The following is a 21,721-nucleotide window of genomic DNA, read 5'->3' on the forward strand; positions in this document are numbered from 1 at the left end:
GGAGAAAGTTTTACTAAATGCAAATGACTGTGCGATTATATGTCCACTCCAATAACGAGAAGGACGTGGGATCAGAGTTTAAGAAAACAGAAACCACTGAGGGGTGGCATGACCAGGGAGGCCCTTGCAGGTGAAGTTGCAATTAGTTATTAGCACAAGCATCCATCCAACCTCTTTCTTTCGTATTTCTTTTTTTACAGGTATATCCCAGCCGTGGTGGACCATACAGCAGGCTTGCCCTGCCAGGGGACATTTTTGCTTCACCAGGTACTAACGAAGGAGCCAGAAAGTGCCTAGAAGGGAACACCAAAAAGAGTTAGAATAAGAAACAGCTGTTTCTCTGCCTTTGTATCTTCATCTGAAGGGAATTTGGAGGTTGGGAGACTTTGCCCTATCCTTTCCTTAAAGTTTCTCAAACCTTGGCTTTTGTGTATAAATACTCATATTGAAAAGAGCTATTTTGAAAGCATTTGTTTAATTCAGTTATTAGAATGTATGCAGCTCCCCTGTGTTTTTATGCCATTTTCACTCTGTGATATTAAGAAACTGCTTTCACAGCCGAAAGATTTTAATGGAGACAGAGAACTAAGGTTTCAGTGGACTGAAAATCCAGTCGTGAAATGCAGGTCCCTCTTTGACAAATGGAAAGTCGTTTTAATGAGTGCTCAAAAGTGCTTGTGAACCAGATGGGCGCACTCTGGAACTTAAGAGTCTGAGCATTGGTTCTTGAAGCTGTGTCAGCACCTGGCTCTTCCTCAGTCCCTCACCTGTGTCCCTTGGTTCAGAAGTACAGTGTGGACAGCACTTCCCATCTCTCTCCATACCTCCCCTTCTTGCCACCACCACACCAGACGATCCAGCAAAGGGCAAACAAGAGGAAATAAGAGATGGCCCCAGCTAAATTGCAACCCTGCTCCATTACCTAGGGCATCCAGCGGAGGATCACAGTGACCATCATCCATGAGAAGGGGAGTGAGCTCCACTGGAAAGATGTTCGTGAGCTGGTGGTAGGTGAGTACATTTCTTCAGATGAGGACGGAGCCAGGCTTTTTCAGAGATGTGATTGGTCCCTGTTTGGAGCACAGGGAGTATGTGGAAGACTGCACTGGAGAACATGACCATCAGAAGAGAGACTTTGAGTTCAAAAGTACTCTTGTTTCCCAGCTCCCTTCATAGGTTATGCAACTGCCATTATTTTTCTCAGGGACTATGGGAGTGGTTCTGTGCCAGAGGCCCTGAGAAGGCCCCAGAGAAGCCTCTGCTTCTTGTACACTTGTGATCTAGTGAGGAACAGAGTGAGTGTGTGTCCAGAGCTGTTTGAGGAGTGAGTACCAAAGGAGGACAACCAAAACAGACCTGTGCCAGGAGAGTGGACGACAAAAAAGGTCCAAGAGAACTGATTAGCTGGTGGGAGGCGCTCTGAGTAGGTCAGAGAGAAACTGGAGGGTTTTGTTTGTTTGTTTGCAAGCATTTGGAGTTAGAGTCAGGAATGTCTAATGAGCAAATGGCTAGAAACCTATGGCCAGAAAGAGAGACAGAATTGAGGTTCCGTGAGAGGAAAAGATTGAACCAATAGCATCAGCTGTAGAATGAGAGGCTGAGGTAGGGGCCTGAACCTTTTTTTTACCATGAACCCATTTGGCCGAGGTGAAGCCTCAGAATTATTTTTCAGTTCAGTTCAGTTCAGTTGCTCAGTCGTGACCAACTCTCTGCAACCCCATGAATCACAGCACGCCAGGCCTCCCTGTCCATCACCAACTCCCGGAGTTCACTCAATCTCATGTCCATCGAGTCGGTGATGCCATCCAGCCATCTCATCCTCTGTTGTCCCCTTCTTCTCCTGCCCCCAATCTTTCCCAGCATCAGTCTTTTCCAGTGAGTCAACTCTTCGCATGAGGTGGCCAAAGTATTGGAGTTTCAGCTTTAGCATCAGTCCTTCCAGTGAACACCCAGGATCGATCTCCTTTAGAATGGACTGGTTGGATCTCCTTGCAGTCCAAGGGACTCTCAAGAGTCTTCTCCAACACCACAGTTCAAAAGCATCAATTCTTCGGCGATCAGCTTTCTTCACAGTCCAACTCTCACATCCATACATGACCACAGGAAAAACCATAGCCTTGACTAGACGGACCTTGTTGGCAAAGTAATGTCTCTGCTTTTTAATATACTATCTAGGTTGGTCATAACTTTCCTTCTAAGGAGTAAGCGTCTTTTAATTTCATGGCTGCAGTCAGCATCCGCAGTGAAAAATGTAGAAAATAAAGTACTTGGGATTACTAAGGGAACTAATAATATTGAAATACAATTGTTAAAATACTAAACAAATTTGTAACATAAGCTCTATTTTGATGTGTTAAATAAGCAGAGGGTCTAATTTGTATCATTTCAAAGTGGTAATGAGTGTCATATAGTTGACATTAGTGTGATACGGAAACTTCTGTGATTTTTCTGCCTGGGACAAAGGTATGAGTACTGCTCAGTCTACTGTGGTGTGTGCCCTCCCCTCGTAGTTGAAGGAAAAGCCAGTTTCAGTTAGAGGCTCCTGAAAATAAAGTTGTGATTTTTTTCTCATACAGTTTAGCCCTTCTGAATTTTATGCATAAACCTCTTGGGTACCTGCAGACCAAATTAGGGATCTGGAAGGATGCTTATATACTCTGTCCTATCCAGGACAGTGATTTTCAAGCTTTTCAAAATTAATTTTTACACGTAAAAAAAGATGCTTTCTGACCAGAATGGATGGTGAGCAGAGGCAGCAGTTATTAAGGCTTTTCTGTAACCCTATGGCTTATTATTTTTTTAAACAAGCATGACATGTGGCAGGTGCTTTCCTGAATGCTCTAAAAATGTTAATTCACATAATATAACATAACATATAATATGATCGTAAAAATCTTTAAAGGGAGAAATTGTTTTTCCCACTTGGCAGGTAAGGAAAGTGAGGCTCAAAGAGGTTGAGCATATGCCCAGGCCTCCGAGACAGTTAGTGTCAGAGCTGAGATTTGAACCCAGGCGGTCCTGCTCCAGAGACTGTGTTCTGAAACTCTGTGCATTGCTGCATCCCCTAGTCTTAGTATTTGAAAACAGAATTGTAAGATGTTAAATAAGAAAGTGGTATAATGAAGGCAGTGGCTTAACATTATAGAAAGTGAGTGTGGGGAGGATTGACAAGGAGAGATGTGAGAGCAGCTGGAAGACCAGTTAAATGACTGTTGCTTGTCTCTGATCAGAAGGGATGACCTTCCCTGATGAGCAGGGCAGTGATGTTGGGAATAAAAGTCGAGATGAATATGAGAAGCTCTTTGAACGATGAATAAATGTTCACAGTTGACTGAATGTGGGATGTAAAGGAGAGACAGAATATGGAGAAGAATGTAAGACTGAGAATTCCCACATTAGACTTTGAAACTACAGTTAACCAGATGACTCTTCTGGCACCTGAAATTACACAGAGGTCTGACAGTCTCATTTTGGCTTAATGGATTACCGTTTTGTTTTTAAATGTCTCCATGTCCTGGTTTCTTTCTTGTCTCTCAGGCCGGATCAGGAATAAGGCTGAGGTGGATGAAGCTGCAGTGGACGCCATCCTCTCCCTCAATATCATCTCTGCCAAGTACCTGAAATCATCCCACAACTCTAGCAGGTGGGCCGCTGGGGCCAGTGATGAGTCAGCCCTGGGGGTTGATTACTTCACCGTTAGATTCTTCACTCATTAATGACTCCCCACCTTCGCACTTAAACTCCCTATTTCCTTCTCTGCCTATCCTGTTCTTCAGAAATAAATAACATAAATCACTGGAGATTCTCATGTATTATGTTACCCCCAGAGAACAAAAATGTTCTTTGGGGAGTTTGAACATTGTAGCACAATGATAGAGAAAAAGCAGAAGAAAACTCAGCATGCCACCCAAAGGTTTACATGTAGATTAACTCTGGCTAAGACTAGATGTCTTCCTATGAAGTGATCGCTGGAGAAAGACCTCTCTCTCTCGGCCTTGGGTGTCATGGATACCTGCTCTCCAAGGTATAGTGAACTCTGTTATGTTCATCTTTGCTGCTGCCAGTGTTGGCTCAAGGAGTCTCGCTATTTCACTTGTGCATTAAAGGCAATAAATTATTACACACTCTTCTGACTGAGATTGGCTGCTCTAAATAATGAATTTTAATTTTAAGCTAGTTTCCCTTAGAATTCCATTTTTAATCAAATAATGACAGAATGCATAAAGTACATAGCTATTGTGCTTTTCCGTGTCAGACTAGAAATAAATCTGCTGGGGCGCATTTCCCTCCCTAGGGAAGAAGTCCCGTCATTGTGCACAGAGTCTCCATGTCTTTATGAAGTGAGGTCTGGGGAACAGGAGTGGCTGTGTGTTCAAATGTGGGTCGGAACATAACCTTCAAATTACGGGATTTCTGTGTGGTCTGTCTGCTCCTAAAAAGTTGCTCCCATCTGTTGGCAAGTGGGAGAGGAAAAATAAGACAAGAAGTAGAAGCAGAGTTAAAAGTTTGGACCAGGGTGAATTTCTTTCCATTGCTCCCTTGTGTTTCTGATTTGCATGGGAATGAAGAAAAGGAAGCAGATGTGTGTTTGCTTTTTAGCCTGTTGGAGACACTGGCGGGGACTGTGGGCAGAAAGGGAAGGTGACTGAGAAGGTTGTACATATGGGGCAGGGGGTGAAGTGAAGTTGCTCAGTCGTGTCCAACTCTTTGGAACCCCATGGGCTGTAGCCTATCAGGCTCCTCTGTCCATGGGATTTTCCAGGCATGAATACTGGAGTGGGTTGCCATTTCCTTCTCCAGGAGATCTTCCCAACCCAGGGATTGAACCCGGGTCTCCTGCATTGTAGGCAGATGCTTTACCATCTGAGCCACCAGACCGGGGGTGGGGTGGCAGAAATAAAGCAGGCTGCTCTGATCTCCCTTGGCCTCTTCCTGGGCAAAATCTTGAACAACACCATTTCTGTGAAGTTAGCAATAATCCCACATAGCATTCTCTCTGCTGCCAGGCATCTACAGAAAATGTTCAGCTGGCATTCATCACATTTTCATTGCAACTATGAGAAACATCTTAACCCTCCCTGTGGTACTTGGTGAAAGATGGTGAAGCATGGTGTTTCGTTGATGTGCTGGTTGTGCTGAACTTGCCTCCATTAGAGTAACCTTAACGAATCTTTTGACTCATGCCTGGCAGTGGGTTAGATCTGTAGACGATGAATTTGACTTTGCTGCTGCTGCTAAGTCACTTTAGTTGTGTCCGATTCTGTGTGATCCCATAGACGGAAGCCCACCAGGCTCCCCCGTCCCCGGGATTCTCCAGGCAAGAACACTGGAGTGGGTTGCCATTTGACTTTGCTAGAAGCAACTTATCTTGGCTTCTCCTTTGTTCAGCAACTGTTCTGCCCTTTGGAACTTAGAGAAAGTCGTGGAGGCTGGAATCTAGCCTACAAGGAATGGGGGATGAAAAGGCCTTCATTCCAAGAGCCCTGCTCAGCATCACCACCACCAGCAGGGACCTGGAGTCAGAATGATTGGCCAGAGACAACCTGGAAACTAACCCCAGAACCCTAAAACCCGAGACTGCGAGCCATGTTGCAGAGTGGTCCTCCTGGGTTCCCTTACCCTGCTATTGCCCACCCTGGTGCCCCTTCCCAGTAAAATCTCTTGCTTTGTATAAAAATTAAAAAAGAACCAACTTATCATTCCCAATAGAAGCTTAGAGTTATTTAATCAAAAAAGTTGCTGAAGTCAAGAATAATAAAAAGATACAGACTATAAACACTTGTTTTAAAGTATATAAATGTACATTAATTTGTCAAGCTCTTGCTGTAGGGCCAAGGCCTTTTCTTTAATTGTAGTCTCATTTATTAGATTTCTGAATGTCTTTCTGACAAAGCCACACCCATAATTTTCATCTATAATTTTCAGTTTGGTGGAACTAGCAACTTATGAAGAAAATCTAAGTGCAAAATCCTTTAAACTTTTTATCATGTATCACCAAAATTTTATTTCCCTCTTTCTTTTACATTCATCTCACCCAAACTTAATTGAACAGCTGTTTTTTTAAACAATTTGCCATTATCAAACCTTTAAAAGACATTCAGTTTAGTTTTCACACTTAGTTTTGTTTCACACTAAACAAAAATTCTTACTGCTCTCATGTTTCAGTGATTTCAGTTCAGTTCAGTTCAGTCGCTCAGTTATGTCCGACTCTTTGCAACCCCATGAATCACAGCACGCCAGGCCTCCCTGTCCATCACCAACTCCCGGAGTTCACTCAAACTCATGTCCATCAAGTTGGTGATGCCATCCAGCCATCTCATTCTCTGTCATCCCCTTCTCCTCCTGCCCCCAATGTTTCCCAGCATCAGAGTCTTTTCCAGTGAGTCAACTCTTCAGTATTTAATTAAATTAGATCATTGTAATAACAAGCACAACTGTATAGACAGGTTTGGGACCAAATACTACTGATACTTGAAAAGCACAAAACTCAGCTCTTTGGAGCAAATTGTCTGGGCCTATGCATGTACACTAAGTCGCTTCAGTCGTGTCCAACTCTTGGTGACCCCGTGGACTGTAGTCTGCCAGGCTTCTCTGTCCTTGGGATTTCTGCAGGTAAGAATACTGAAGTGGGTTGCCATTTCCTTCTCCACTGGGTCTATGAGCTACCTCTTTATTTTAGAATAATGCTCAATGAGAAATGGGTGTCAGCCTTTACACTCTAGGGTTGTGAAGAGCATAAGTTCATCTGGTGAGTGGCTAGATGGAGTTTGGTTAAGAGAGCTTTTGTTCTTTCTGCCTAAAGGTTTAGTGTTTAGAGTTGAACTTACAGAACTCCAGTCAGGTGTATTAAGTATACATGATTAGAGGGCGCTTGTGACTCATTGATAGCGGAGTACAGCTGAGAAGAGCCATTGCTCCTTTTCTTCCCAGTCCTACATTTCTCTTACCTAATGGTTTGGTTTCCTCATAACTCCACAGCAACTTCCTACCATTGCCGATAGTAAGTCACCTCCTAAAGGGATGTTAATCAAAACTGTCTCCCTTTCACGTCCAGCACTTAACACAACGTCTCAGGAGAGGGACTCTTGTCATTGTAAGCCGTTTTATCAAACTGTGTCCCGTGAAATTCGCTGTTAATTGTCCACTTGAATTCACTTTGCTTGTCAGCAAATTTGTGTTTTATGTCTGTGTTTTTCTCTTCTCTCTCTCCCCCCCTCTCTTTTTTCCTTTTTTTGTTTTTTGACTTTTGCTGTACTAACAAAAGTTTTTTCTATGTTTTTGCAGGCTTTTTCTTGATAAGGATATTCCTAGGTATTTTCTGTTTGCTTTTTTGCACATAAGGATTCTGTTTATCAGAATGCTTTATGTGTTATGTTGCTTTGACTGCTATTGTAATTTAGTAGTTTTCCCCTCTGTAAACTTGCACCCACTTAGGAATAGAGCAAGACCTTACTCTGCACCCCTGTGCCGTAGGTTTTTCTAATGCATGTATAGTTTCACTTGTAGGTTCTTAAGTAATCTGTAGAGTTCATAATTATTTTCTCATTCCATTTAGTAAACCTGCTCATTTGATTCTTATGCCGCGTCAAGTTTTCCCCTTCCACTTTGCAAAGTAGAATGTTACTGCCCGCATTTCATATGGAATCTCAGGCTTTTGTGAATGTTCACCTTTTTCTTTGTTTTGTCCTGTGTAGTATCAGAGACCAGATCAGTCATTTGGGTAGCTGAGTCTGTGAGAAATATTTTTTATTTTTAAACATTTCTCTTTGTCCTGTCAGGACTACTTGTCTCATTATTTTCTGCTTTTGGAATAGAAAAAAATTCCTAGTTTGGTAGTGAAGGAAATTTCCTCCCATCTCGCTCTTCATCTGATTGAGGAAAGAAAACTGAAGGAAGTGACACATAACAGTATAGCCTAAATGTTTTTTTTAAGATGCATATACACAAACACCCATACAACACATAAACACACATGGCTTTTGTTTAGAATATCTTGAGAAATAAACCTGGGGTTATTTCCTGACCACCTTAAAGCCATACAAGACAGCATGTTTTAGGACTCAGCCCTGTTTCTAACTGCCAGTTCTCTTGCTCGCTTGAGTCCGTTGACATTACTCATGCGTCTTGGTTGTAGTTTGTATGACCTCTTCTCAAGAACTGCCACCCTTGGTGAGTATTTTGGAAAAAATGTGCAGCCGTAACTCCCAAGCACCAAACAAATCAAACCAAAAAAACAACCAAACCCATCTTTTTCTCCCCATCCCAATACAGGGAGATTTTAGTGATGTAAGAATTTTTCTATGTTAGCCAAGTTTCTATCAGAGAAATTTCTTCTTTAGGTTAAATGAAAACTAGACAACAGGAATGTGAAGAGGCTTTCTCACGCTCATTCAGAACACTTTCCTCATTTGAGAGGGAATCATGAACCATAAATCCTGGCCCCAGGAAGTGCAGGTTCTGGTTCATTTCTTAATGAGTCACAGGTCCAGGCAGCAGGACTAGGAATCACTGTCCAGTGTCTCCAGGGTAACACATGCTCTCACCCTAGGAAGGGGCTTTACTTGACCTCAGCAGAGGCGGGCCCAGACTGCAGGACCACAGGTAGGCCCCATTCCAGGTCCCTCAGCAGACACTGGGATGCAATAAAAGAGCCATCTCAAAGACAGAGCCCTCAGGTGGCTTCTGCTGAAGTAATGGATTCCACCACCCAACATCAGAATTTGTTTTAAACCAAGCTAAAATTTAGATTCGATCAAAACAGGGCTCTGTGGGTACATAAAGGGCTCTCTGGTGAGCCCAGGGGCAGGGGAGGTGCTTCTGTTGTCCTCTGTGGTTGCTGTTTGGGTCCCTTGGTTGCTTCATCCATCTTTGTCTTGCTGTCTCTCTGTTCCTTTGTTGTCTGTGTAGAGAATTTCCTTGACCCCTTACACACTACCTTAAGAGCTAGATCTTTGCAAGAGTAACATGTACAGCTGATGACCCTTGAACAACACGGACTTGAGCTGTGTGGGTCCACTTCTGTGTTGATTTTTTTCAGTACTAGGTACCACAGCACTCCATGATCCGTGGTTGGTTGAACCTGTGGAGGCAGAACCTTGGATACCGAGGGCTTACTATAAGTTTATGCGGATTTTTTCTTTTTTGGCTGTTCTGGGTCTTCATTGCTACGCAGACTTTCTCTAGTTTCAGCGAGCAGGGGCTACTCTTTGTCGCGGTTCGCGCTTCTCACTGCGTTGGCTTCTCTTCTGGAGCACAGACTGTAGGCACTCGGGCTCAGTAGTTGTGGTGCCCTGCAGCATGTGGGATCTTCCCAAACCAGGGCTCGAACCCATGTCTCCTTTGTTGACAGGACCACCAGGGAAGTCCTATACACGGATTTTTAAGAACATGGAGGGTCAGCCCCCATCCCCTGTTGTACTTCAAGATGACTTACAACTGTACTTCTAGAAGCAGCTACAAGATGAAATCATCAGGCTTCAAACACTAGCACTCAGGATGAGGTGTGGTTACGGAGTTCATTTAGAAGTTTTGTTTTCTCTGATTATTTCTGGAGAAAGAAGCACAGAGGTGTGTTTAGAGAGAAGATATGCCAGCTGTTTGCCAACATCTAGAAAAGACAGCTGCCGTGAGATTACCATTTGGGAAGGAGCGAGGTGGAATGTACTGGGCAGGGAATAAAGTGTGCAAAGCTCTAGTTGTATCAGGTGAGGTGTGTTACATGTCCAGAGAGTGTGGTGCTGGACAGCCCACTCTGCAGGAGTGGACAAGGTGTTTCCCCTGACAGTTCTCTCAGGGGTTGAGTTGGGAGTTGATCTCTGACACTGCTGTTGAACTCAGGATGGTGTTTCAGGTGAGACCTGCTGAACTAGAAGGTTTAATGTCAAGTAGGGGCTATAGTTTTTTACTGGGAGGAAAAAAGGCATTAGGACAGTTTACAAAATCAGTTTATGGGTGTTTATTAAATAATCAAACTTCTGTTTGTTATTTGAATGTTAGATTCTTATGTGGATTTTTAGAAAACTGATAAATAGTGGTTGGCTAGTTCTGGTACTAAAAATCATTTTCTTTTACTAAAATGTCAGCTAAGAATAGCCTCATATTTTATTTAAAACAGGGTTCTCCATACTGTCTCTCTCATCAGTCCTCCTAGACGTGTGTGTGACGTTTCTGAGGTTCACCAGGATGGAATTGAGACATGAAGAAGGCTGCTTCAAATGATTGAACCTCTGCTTCCTGCCTTTGTCACTGACTCACAGAGGAGCTCACTTAGTCTTTCTTATTTTAGTTTCTGTCCATATTCACTTCTGCTTTTCATCTTAATTTTTTTGATTGATCTCACTATGTTGATGTTTATAGGCAGGGAAAAAACAGGCTTGTCCAAAAAAAGAGCATAGCTAAGTGTGCCTTGACAATGGGTGGGGGCAAGAGGTTGGAGACTGACATTTATCTCCCAGGAGATGAAGGTTCTACTCTGTTGTCAGAGTTGGGGAAGTTGGAACTGTGGGTCGCTGTGGGTTCTGCAGCATTTCTTATTGTGGCACTACCTGGGCTAAAGGTGACTTCAGGGCTCTACAGCATTTCCGACTGTGGCAGTACCTGCGCTTACGTGCCTACAGCTTTAGGTGACCCCTCTTGCCTTTTCGACCGTAGGACCTTCTATCGTTTCGAGGCCGTCTGGGATAGTTCCCTCCATAACTCCCTTCTTCTGAACCGAGTGACACCCTATGGGGAAAAGATCTACATGACTTTGTCGGCCTATCTGGAGGTGAGAGGACCCACAACTTGAGTTGCCGTGACCTGCCAGTCCTGCACAGTGGGCAGGTTACAACAAGGAGATGGGAGGAACGATGTGACTGATTTTGTCTTTCTCCCAGCTCATCCTTAAGTTACTTATCTTATACTTTGCTAACTACTCTGGTTATAGTAGGTTCTGTTCCCAGTCTCTAGTTAACCGAAAAGTCACGTAACTTCTATTTCATTTTCAGTTTTAGAAGCCTAATCCCCATCCTTCAGAGAATGCATGATTTTAAGAAAACAGCCTCTTGTTTTGGAAGTTATGGATGGAGCCTAGTGGTGGTTAACATATAGCAACAGCAGATGCTAGAACTAGCCTGTTTGAGTTTAGGTCCCAGTGCTGTCACTTAACTGCCCTCCTGTCCTTGGACGAGTGATTTCTCCTCTGTGCCTCAGTCTCCTCGTCTCTTGAATAGGGGTAATGATAGTATTAATAGCCTTTACCTAAGAGGGTTGTTGAGAGGTCACAAAAAGGGATTTAGGGCAAACAGTGCTGGGCATATGACAAATAATAAGTATCAGCTGTTGTGTACAGAAAAAACTTTGAAAAAATTTTGAGAAAAGTAAATCCTCCTACAAGGAATACCGCCTGACCTTACACGTATTGTTTTCTGATTTGCCGTTGAAACAAATTGTTCGTAGAGCTGAAGTCCTCTACCCACCACGTGTGGGACCAGCTTTCCAATGCCATAGTTCCCAGACTGTGGTCACAGGTGTTCTGTCTGCTTTCAGCTGGATCACTGCATCCAGCCAGCCGTCATCACCAAGGACGTATGCATGGTCTTCTACTCCCGGGACGCCAAGATCTCGCCGCCACGCTCGCTGCGCAGCCTCTTTGGCAGCGGCTATTCAAAGTCACCAGACTCGTAAGTTTTGGAGACAAGTGTCTCCTTGGGTTGGTGGGCCCCATACAGAATGAGCAGTCTCCTAATTGCTGTTTTCAGAGTTCTCAGCCTATAAACCATTTGGTAGCTGACACCTGGAGTGAGTGCAGTGAGGTAAATCTTGGCATTTAGTAAAATATTAATAGATGGATGAGTAGTAAAGGAAGGAAGGCATGTTCCATTGTGAACACTTCAACAGTTTTTCAGGGACTGAGTGTTCTTTTAAATGTCATTATTATTATTTCTAACAGCTTACTGTTGGGATGTTCTTATTCTTAAGATATATTTGTGTTTTAGATACATAAATGTACATCAAGAATAATACAGTGACTACCTGTGCATCACCACTCAGCTTAAAATGGTTACTAATGCAGTAGAAGGTTCAGTCCCCTTCCTAACCACACCCCCTAGAAGCTGGTGTTAATCATTTTCATTCTAATCAGACCTTTACCCCCTCATCTCTTGTTCTTGTGGTAAGAAAAAGCAAAATTCAATTTTCACATTTGAATTAAACATTTTCCAGTTTATCATTCAGTTTTTTCCTAAGTTTAGAATAGAAGAACAGCGACTGATGAGAGATGTCTGTATTTATATTTGAGGGTGGGTTGCAATTCCAGCACAGGAGACAATGTTTTAAGCAGAGAGAATTGAGATTCTTCCTGTTTTTGTGCTGTTTGAAATTCAGCAGTTGTTTATTTGTTTTATTTTACATAGCAATCGAGTCACTGGAATTTATGAACTCAGTTTATGCAAAATGGCAGACACAGGAAGTCCAGGTAAGCTCTGTGGATCAGGGAAGGGAGAGTTACCTTTGCATTTGACTGCAGTACACTGTATCAAAAGTTTATCCCACCCATGCAGGATGGATATACATTTTTGAGACACCAGTTATATTTTACAAGCCACTTTGGTGGTGATGGTAGGAGTTACCCATTTTCTGAGTTACAACACTGTTTGCTTTATGACATGCTATAGAGTTATAAAAACTGTATAGAACAGATTGTTACTAGGCTGTGGAATATTATCAGTATAACAAATTCAAGCATATTATGAGAATTCCCTGGCGATCCAGTGGTTAGGACTCAGTGCATTCACTGCCATGGCCCCAGGTTCAGTCCCTGGTCAAGGAACTAAGATCCTACAAGCCCTGAGTCATGACCCCCCTCCCCACCACCCCACCCCCCAAAAAATCAAATGTATTACAGTGAATTTGGTTTGGAAAACTTCAGAACCATTTCCCTTCCTACTTTAGCCCCAAAGATAACTCTACAGTGTGACTTCGCAGGTGCCGTCAAACTAGAATTTGAACCTCCTATGCTATGGAAAGACAAATTATTAATATTAAGCTGAGCTTGTTCTGTGTCCCTTTTTATGTCTCTGTGGACTGGTGTTATTCCTCCAATTCCTTAAGCAGGCCTCTGCGTTTCCATGTTTGTGAAACTGGAACATGGATATGTGTTTTTCAAAGCATTTAGTGTAAGTCTGAATCATTTTAGAGAACATATGTGGAAAAGAGACTGAGGCCCACAGGTAAGAATGGAGATAAAAGGAAGATTCTGAGTATGAATCTAACTCCCATAGCCGCAATTACAGTGTCTAGAGAATTCCTTCAGAAATTTTAAAATTAACGTAAATTCATGTATTTTAAGGGCTACCTGAGAGCTCAGTTGGTGAAGAATCCGACTGCAATGCGGGAGACCCCAGTTTGCTTCCTCGGTGAGGAAGATCCACTGGAGAAGGGGAAGGCTACCCACTCCAGTATTCTTGCCTGGAGAATTCCATGGACTATACAGTCCTCGGGGTCACAAAGAGTTGGACAAGACTGAGCGCCTTTCAATTTCACTTCAATTTCATGTCTTTTAAATTTGAAATCAGTTCAGTTCAGTCACTCAGTTGTGTCCAACTCTTTGCGACCCCATGAACTGCAGCATGCCAGGCCTCCCTGTCCATCACCAGCTCACTGAGCTTACCCAAACTCATGTCCATTGAGGCAGTGATGCCATCCAACCATCTCATCCTCTGTCATCCCATTCTCCTCCTGCCCTCAATCTTTCCCAGCATCAGGGTCTTTTCAAATGAGTCAGCTCTCCGCATCAGGTGGCGAAAATATTGGAGTTTGAGCTGCAACATCAGTCCCTCCAATGAACACCCAGGACTGATCTTCTTTAGGATGGACTGGTTGGATCTCCTTGCAATCCAAGGGACTCTCAAGAGTCTTCTCCAACACCACAGTTCAAATGCATCAATTCTTCGGCGATCAGCTTTCTTCACAGTCCAACTCTCACATCCATACATGACCACTGGAAAAACCATAGCCTTGACTAGATGGACCTTTGTTGGCAAAGTAATGTCTCTGCTTTTTAATATGCTGTCTAGGTTGGTCATAACTTTCCTTCCAAGGAGCAAGCATCTTTTAATTTCATGGCTGCAGTCACCATCCACAGTGATTTTGGAGCCCAGAAAAATAAAGTCAGCCACTGTTTCCCCATCTATTTGCCATGAAGTGATGGGACCGGATGCGCTTTAAGCCAACTTTTTCACTCTCCTCTTTCACCTTCATCAAGAAGCTCTTTAAAGTTCTTCTTCACTTTCTGCCATAAGGGTGGTGTCATCTGTATATCTGAGGTTATTGATATTTCTCCCAACAATCTTGATTCCAGCTTGTGCTTCCTTCAGCCCAGCATTTCTCATAATGTACTCTGCATAGAAGTTGAATAAGCAGGGTAACGATATATAGTCTTGATGTACTCCTTTTCCTATTTGGAACCAGTCTGTTTTTCCATGTCCAGTTCTAACTATTGCTTCCTGACCTGCATACAGATTTCTCAAGAGGCAGGTCAGGTGGTCTGGTATTCCCATCTCTTTCAGAATTTTCCACAGTTTATTGTGATCCACACAGTCAAAATCTTTGGCATAGTCAAGAAAGCAGAAATAGATGTTTTTCTGGAACTCTCTTGCGTTTTCGATGATCCAGCAGATGTTGGCAATTTGATCTCTGGTTCCTCTGCCTTTTTCTAAAACCAGCTTGAACAACTGGAAGTTCACGGTTCATGTATTGCTGAAGCCTGGCTTGGAGAATTTTGAGCATAACTTTACTAGCGTGTGAGATGAGTGCAATTGTGTGGTAGTTTTTACATTCTTTGGCATTTCCTTTCTGTGGGATTGGAATGAAAACTGACCTTTTCCAGTCCTGTGGCTGCTGCTGAGTTTTCCAAATTTGCTGGCATATTGAGTGCAGCACTTTCACAGCATCATCTTTTAGGATTTGAAATAGCTCAACTGGGATTCCATCACCTCCACTAGCTTTGTTTGTAGTGATGCTTCCTAAGGCCCACTTGACTTCACATTCTAGGATGTCTGGCTCTAGGTGAGTGATCACACCATAGTGATTAACTGGGTCATGAAGATCTTTTTTGTACAGTTCTTCTGTGTATTGCCACCTCATCTTAATATCTTCTGCTTCTGTTAGGTCCATACCATTTCTGTCCTCTATTGAGCCCATCTCTGCATGAAATGTTCCCTTGGTATCTCTAATTTTCTAAGAGATCTCTAGTCTTTCCCATTCTGTTGTTTTCCTCTATTTCTTTGCATTGATCACTGAGGAAGGCTTTCTTATCTCTCCTTGCTATTCTTTGGAACTCTGCATTCAAATGTGTGTATATTTCCTTTTCTGCTTTGCTTTTCTTCTTTTCACACCTATTTGTAAGGCCTCCTCAGACAGCCATTTTGCTTTTTTGCATTTCTTTTTCTTGGGGATGGTCTTGATCCCTGTCTCCTGTACAGTGTCACAGACTTCTGAAACCAGTACAACATTTTTAAAGGACAGGGAGGCCTGGCGTGCTGTGATTCACGGGGTCGCGGAGAGTCGGACACGACTGAGCGACTGAACTGAACTGAACTGAATGGAGGCAGAACCAGTTGGTCATCTACCATCTTGACTGAGCCATGAAACGAGGGAGGTGCATATGGTCCTTTCCCACTTTTTTCCTCTGAGTATATTATTATATATTTGAACCAATAATGTGCATACTATTCAATTTCTGTGTTTTCACTTAACATAATATCTAGCATTTTCTCAAGTTGCATTACCAGCTTCATAATTATCTAAGAATATAAAACTCAGTTTTAAAAGAAGTTCAGACATTTGCTTTGGAGCAAAAGGGATACATTTTTTATTAATGATACCCCATGTATCTTGAGACTCAACTGTCCTAGTGTGCCATATGTATGAATTATTCATTCCTTTTGAGCTAAAATTAGACTTGGGTTTTTCTGTGGGGAAAAAAAGTGGTTTCCTCTTATCCCAGGCATGCAGCGGAGGAGAAGGAAAATCTTGGATACCTCAGTGGCGTACGTGCGGGGGGAGGAGAACTTGGCCGGCTGGCGGCCCCGGGGAGACAGCCTCATCCTAGAGCACCAGTGGGAGTTGGAGAAGCTGGAGCTCCTGCACGAGGTACTGGGGGGGAGGCAGGCGCAGGCGAACTCTTGGGCAAGATGCCCCAAATACCATCTTATGCCCAGCTGATGCTTGTGTCCAGGGCTTGGCAGTTCTCAGTCACAGTGGAGGTGTGATATAATACTTTGCTTATTAAGACCTTGATGAGCTTGCATTTGCTGAGGCTGTACTGTTGGTCTTCTTAGGTGGAGAAAACCCGCCACTTTCTGCTGCTCCGCGACAGACTGGGTGACAGCATCCCCAAATCCCTGAGTGACTCGTTGTCCCCCAGCCTCAGCAGCGGGACCCTCAGCACCTCCACCAGCATCTCCTCTCAGATCTCAACCACCACCTTTGAAAGTGCCATCACACCCAGTGAGAGCAGTGGCTACGACTCAGCAGACATTGAAAGCCTGGTGGATCGAGAGAAAGAACTGGCTACTAAGGTGGGACTCCCTGTCTCTGCTGAGCACTTCCCCCTGAGGCTCTGTGAGCTGGTCTTTCTGTTTTCTCTTTTGCATTTTCATCTTTCTCTGAGGGCCTCTGATTAAAGGCCTATGCTGACACTGTGAATATAAGAGTAAAGAAGACTTAATTTCTACCCTTAATAAGTTTACAGGCTAGTGGGTGGCCAGCTTTTAATACAGGTGTGATCTGAAAAGCTGTGGGAGGCAGAGGAGAGGCCTACCCAGGAGGGCACTCGTGAGCTGACCTTGGGAGGATACACAGGCGAGAGCTAGCAATGTCCTGCATGACCAGTGTGAGGGAATCCGTGCAGGAGAGGGATAGGAGATGGAGTTGGGGAAACAGGCCAGGGCCAGATCACGAAGAGCCTGGGTGCTGGACTAAAGCATTCTGAGTATTCTGGGAGTGACCTGGAAATGCTTCAAATGGATATTTGTGTTTTAGAAAGATTTCTCTGGCAGTAATAAAGAGGCTAAATTTGTGGTGAGACTAGAGGCATAAAGACTTCTTTATTTCAGTAATCCAGATGAGAAATGATCAAGTTTTCTAACTATGGTGGGAGTATGTGGGATGAAGAAGAATTGTGAGATGTTTGGATGATAAAATCCACACTGTTTCTGCCTGGATACCACAGGAGCGGGCAGAGGGCTTGTTTGGGATGACCACCAGGCATGTGGGTCTGGGCAACTGGCTGACAATGGAATATAGAAATAAGAGGGAGTCTATGATTTTTATAGTAATCAAATGGTCATCTAGTTGATTTAGGAACATATGTCATCTAGAAATCTCCATGCCTTTTAGTACCAAGGTAAGTTGAGAATTAGAGATGCCATTGCATTCTTAAACACTTTAAACTGTGGTGTTTGCAGTAATTCACTTTTGCAGTTTTGAGAATGGCTTTTTATCCACTCATATTATCATCTTTATTAGGCAGGTCCAAGGCTTCCCTTGCTATATACCTAGCTAATTTCCCAGGTTATTTGAGCAGCAGCTGAGCTCCACCGTGAGTCTTAGGCATGTTATTTTCCCTCCCTGCTTTAATTCAGGACTTTGTTTAACCATCAAAACTTAACTCTTCTCATTCTCTTCCCTAGTGCCTGCAACTTCTCACCCACACTTTCAACCGAGAATTCAGCCAGGTACACGGCAGCATCAGTGACTGCAAGGTGAGAAGCTCATGTTTCCTGTCCTCAGGTTCTGCTGCTTTTAGGTGGCTTGAGATGGGCCTGGTGTTATGTCTGAGGATGTCTGATATACCTCCTCCTGCATTTATTTATTTAATTTTTCAGTCAGAACACTGACTTCTGAAGATGAACATATCCTTCTCTGTCTCTTAGACCAATTATCAGATGGGAAACATTTGGCTTTTCCCTGGATCCCTTGGAGAAGAATATTCTGTTGAGGGTGATACATTATTATATGGCAGGGCACAGCAAGTCCTGATGTTCTTGGTGGCATGAAATTTTGTTGCCCTCAACAGAGAGTGAGGTGAACACTTGAGAACACTTGTGAACACTTCACTTTCCTACCATCATCATCCCCTTTCCTGCTGTTCCCTAGACAAGCCAAGCTTTCCGCCTTGGGTCTGTGTACATGGCCTGTTCATTTGTCTGGAATAATCTTCCAGATAGTCCCATGATTGGCTTCCTTAGCTATTTCATCATTCTGCTCAGATATTGCCTCCTTGAAGTGAATCCCCTTAACCATCCTCTGTGAAGCCAGCAGCTCTCTGAAACTTTTTAACCTGCTTCCCGTTTTGCTGTAGCAGCGATCCCTGCCTGACACTTCTTAAAGTGCTTGTTGATTGGTTGATTCTCTGCCTTCTCCACTTAGAATGTAAGTTTCAGGAGGGCAGGGCCTCTGCCATGTTCTTAGAACAGTACCTGCTGTTCTCAGTGCTCGGCATGCATAGACAGGGTCATTTAGTCAAGGAAGGAGTCTATAGCAGTATAAAATATAGACATATTTTATAAATATAAAAAGCAAGCCTTGCCTCTTTTGTAAATTTCTTTATTCCTATTGTGACACTTAGGCCATAAAATATTTGTAGAAATTGTTTTCTTGAAAGACCCGAAACACAGGAGATTTGTGAGGTCCCTGGCTGCCAAAGCTTCTCACTGCAGAGGTCATGGTGTTCATCTGAATCTCACTTGCCGAGCTCTGTTTTCTTCCAGTTGTCTGATATCTCTCCCATCGGCCGGGATCCCTCTGTGTCCAGTTTTAGCAGTTCCACCCTCACTCCCTCTTCTACCTGCCCCTCTTTGGTGGACGCTAGGAGCAACTCCTTGGATCAGAAGTAAGTACCTGACTTTACCGAGAGAAGCTAATGTGAGAGCCAAGGTAAATGCCGACCTTCTGCTCACTCAGTGGTTCCCAGCCGAGGGCAGCACCATCTCCCAGACAGCTCTGGGAGATATGTGGGAGACTTTTCTGGATGTCACAGTGGCTTGGAAGGTGCTCCTGCCATCTCTGAATGTCACACCTTCCTAAATCTCTGCACCATGTCACTGACTCCTCTTCATCCCCCTTTGCTTGATTTGTTCTTCAGTTCACAACCCCAGTTGTCTCCCCATTCATATCAGACACAGGAAGCCCCATCTAGGGAAAAATATTTTGAAATGACTTTGGAAAAAATATTTTAATGACACAGCCAAATATATAGGTAAGAGTAATAGAGAGCAAGTCTAGGTGTCATGACTTAATTGTTACAATCACTGCTGTGCAGTTGCCGTCAGTCTCCTTTGCCCTGTCTCCATTCGTTATGCTCACCTGTCTGCACCCACCTGGTTATCATCCAATTGCCTGTCTTCCTGTATCAGTACTGATACAGCGGGCTGCAGAAAACAACACAACAGGGTGATTTAGTTGAATTTCACTGCCATCAACTCTAAGACATTATTTTTATATGCCACTAAAAAAACTTCCCTGTTGGCGCTAGTGGTAAAGAACCCACCTGGCAGTGCAAGAGACATAAGGGACATGGGTTCAATCCCTGGGTTGGGAAGATCTCTTGCAGGAAGGCTTGGCAACCCACTCCAGTATTCTTGCCTGGAGAATCCCTTGGACAGAGGCGCCTGGAAGGCAATGGTCCATAGGGTCTCAAAGAGTCAGAGATGACTGAAGTGGCTTAACACATAGTGTGCAAGAAAGCCAAAGCACTGTCACTGCAATGTGACATGCCATCAATTATAAGAAGCATCCCAATTCGAGGAACAATGAAGTGTGAGGAAAATGGGCTTTTTGGAGTTAGTGAGATACAATTGATTAGACTAAGCTGCTCTACAAAGATAACAGCACATAGCAGAGGAATTGTCTCTCAGCAGCTTTGCTCCAGACGGTCACATGGGAACCCAGTTCTTCATTTGCTGCCTGCTCCACTGGTCCTTCAGGCAGTGCTTCTCAGACTTTAGAGACATCAGCACCACCTGGGAGGCTTGTGGGAGCCCAGATGGCTGAGCCCCATCCAGGGTTTCTGATTCCACGTGTCTGAGCAGGAGCTGGAGAATCTGAATCTCTAACACTCTTTTCAAGTGAAGTTGATGCTGCTGATCAGGGACCTCATCTTGAGAACCCCTGCCCTAGGTGGTGCCCTAGGTGTGGCCTGGGGACTAGACAGGAGCATACCAGGGAATGGTGTTCATACTCCTCAGCCTTCTGTTCAGAGGTGCTTCCGGACAAGAGGGGAGACTGAGAGACTCAGTAAGAATTTCCTTTGTGTTAATAATTGCCGAAGGATGACACCCAGTGGATGTGGGATTAATTACCTTTTGGATGCCAGCTCTGTCTTAGCCAGGCTCTGAGGACCTGATGTTGGCAGGGTCCCTGGTGTTTGGGGAGAAGCATTGTTTTGTGCATTGACCTCACAGAAGCTCTTGGTACCCCCTTTCTTCCTAACCTCTGTCTCTTTTCAAGGACCCCAGAAGCCAATTCCCGGGCCTCTAGTCCCTGCCCAGAATTTGAACAGTTTCAGATTGTCCCACCTGTGGAAACGCCCTATTTGGCCCGAGCAGGAAAAAATGAATTTCTCAATCTTGTTCCAGATATTGAAGAAATTAGACCCGGGTAAGTACTGTATGGAACAGAAATGCCGGGTATTAGAAGACAGATTAGCAGGAATTCACTTCCAACTGTTATGCTCAAGTCTAATGCAGGTGGACCTGGGATGCAGGAACAGGACTGGGTTCTGCTCCAGGTGTATGTCTGTCCCCCTCACCTGACACGGCCTGCTGAATAGATCATTACCTGTTTCCTTCAACCTAGGGATGTGGCCTCAGTCTGTTTTGATGGCCTTCAGCTTATGATCACTTTGTATTTCTTAGGAACTAACCTCTGTTGACCTGTCCTTTCAGCTCAGTGGTCTCCAAGAAAGGATATCTGCATTTCAAGGAGCCCCTGTCCAGCAACTGGGCTAAACATTTCGTCGTGGTCCGTCGCCCTTACGTTTTCATCTATAACAGCGACAAAGACCCTGTGGAACGGGGCATCATTAACCTGTCCACAGCCCAGGTGGAGTACAGCGAGGACCAGCAGGCCATGGTGAAGGTCAGTCCTGCCCTCTTTGCTGTTCATTGCTGTTCACGGCCTGCCCTTTGGAGTTCTGAACCCTGTCATGTGGTGCAGAATCTCTGTTTTGTGTTTGGTGTCTCTGAACCATCTGTGTAAAGGGCCGTGTGCCCTCTGAATGTGGCAGGTAGTTCAGTATCCATAGGAACCTTCTTGTTCTCCTGGGTCTCTTCCAGACACCGAACACCTTTGCCGTGTGCACCAAGCACCGTGGGGTCCTTTTGCAGGCTCTCAACGACAAAGACGTGAACGACTGGTTGTACGCCTTTAATCCGCTCCTTGCTGGCACAATACGGTAAGAAGCTCTTCTTGTGTTTCCTTTCTCTCCTTGGCAGTTGGTTCCAGGGATGTCAACATAAACAGGAAAGGAAGTCTTGCTTCGAACACGTTTAAATTGGAGAAAGGACAGGAGTGTGAGTGTGGGCGTAGGTCATCAGGTGTCCTGAGGGCCTCAGGGACTTTGGTTACATTTGAACCCAGTTAATCTCTTGCTTCGACTTGTTCTTCAGGGGGCTGCAGCTAGAGGCTGTGGGACTGAGTAAAGGAAAGACTGGGAGAACCTTAATGGTCCCCGGTGTTC

General features: G+C 44.1%; 1 protein-coding gene across 6 annotated transcripts in view; it reads left to right on the forward strand.

Moving 5' to 3' along the window:
* Positions 1-21,721, forward strand: part of KIF1B (kinesin family member 1B) — a 154,637-nt gene that overhangs the window by 128,371 nt on the left and 4,545 nt on the right. For all 6 annotated transcript variants that reach the window (XM_088845438.1, XM_055419531.2, XM_055419532.2 and 3 more), the window contains 13 exons: positions 201-267; positions 927-1,011; positions 3,538-3,643; positions 10,651-10,765; positions 11,527-11,660; positions 12,393-12,454; positions 15,986-16,131; positions 16,320-16,559; positions 17,673-17,744; positions 18,753-18,874; positions 20,491-20,640; positions 20,928-21,120; positions 21,318-21,436. In XM_088845438.1, coding sequence (XP_088701564.1) covers positions 201-267; positions 927-1,011; positions 3,538-3,643; positions 10,651-10,765; positions 11,527-11,660; positions 12,393-12,454; positions 15,986-16,131; positions 16,320-16,559; positions 17,673-17,744; positions 18,753-18,874; positions 20,491-20,640; positions 20,928-21,120; positions 21,318-21,436 — 1,611 coding nt within the window. The remainder of the gene's footprint in view (positions 1-200; positions 268-926; positions 1,012-3,537; positions 3,644-10,650; positions 10,766-11,526; positions 11,661-12,392; positions 12,455-15,985; positions 16,132-16,319; positions 16,560-17,672; positions 17,745-18,752; positions 18,875-20,490; positions 20,641-20,927; positions 21,121-21,317; positions 21,437-21,721) is intronic.

The sequence above is a fragment of the Moschus berezovskii genome, chromosome 17, assembly GCF_049115385.1.
Source record: "Moschus berezovskii isolate FMDL1 chromosome 17, NW_MosBer_1.0, whole genome shotgun sequence".
In the NCBI taxonomy this organism is placed as follows: Eukaryota; Metazoa; Chordata; class Mammalia; order Artiodactyla; family Moschidae; genus Moschus; species Moschus berezovskii.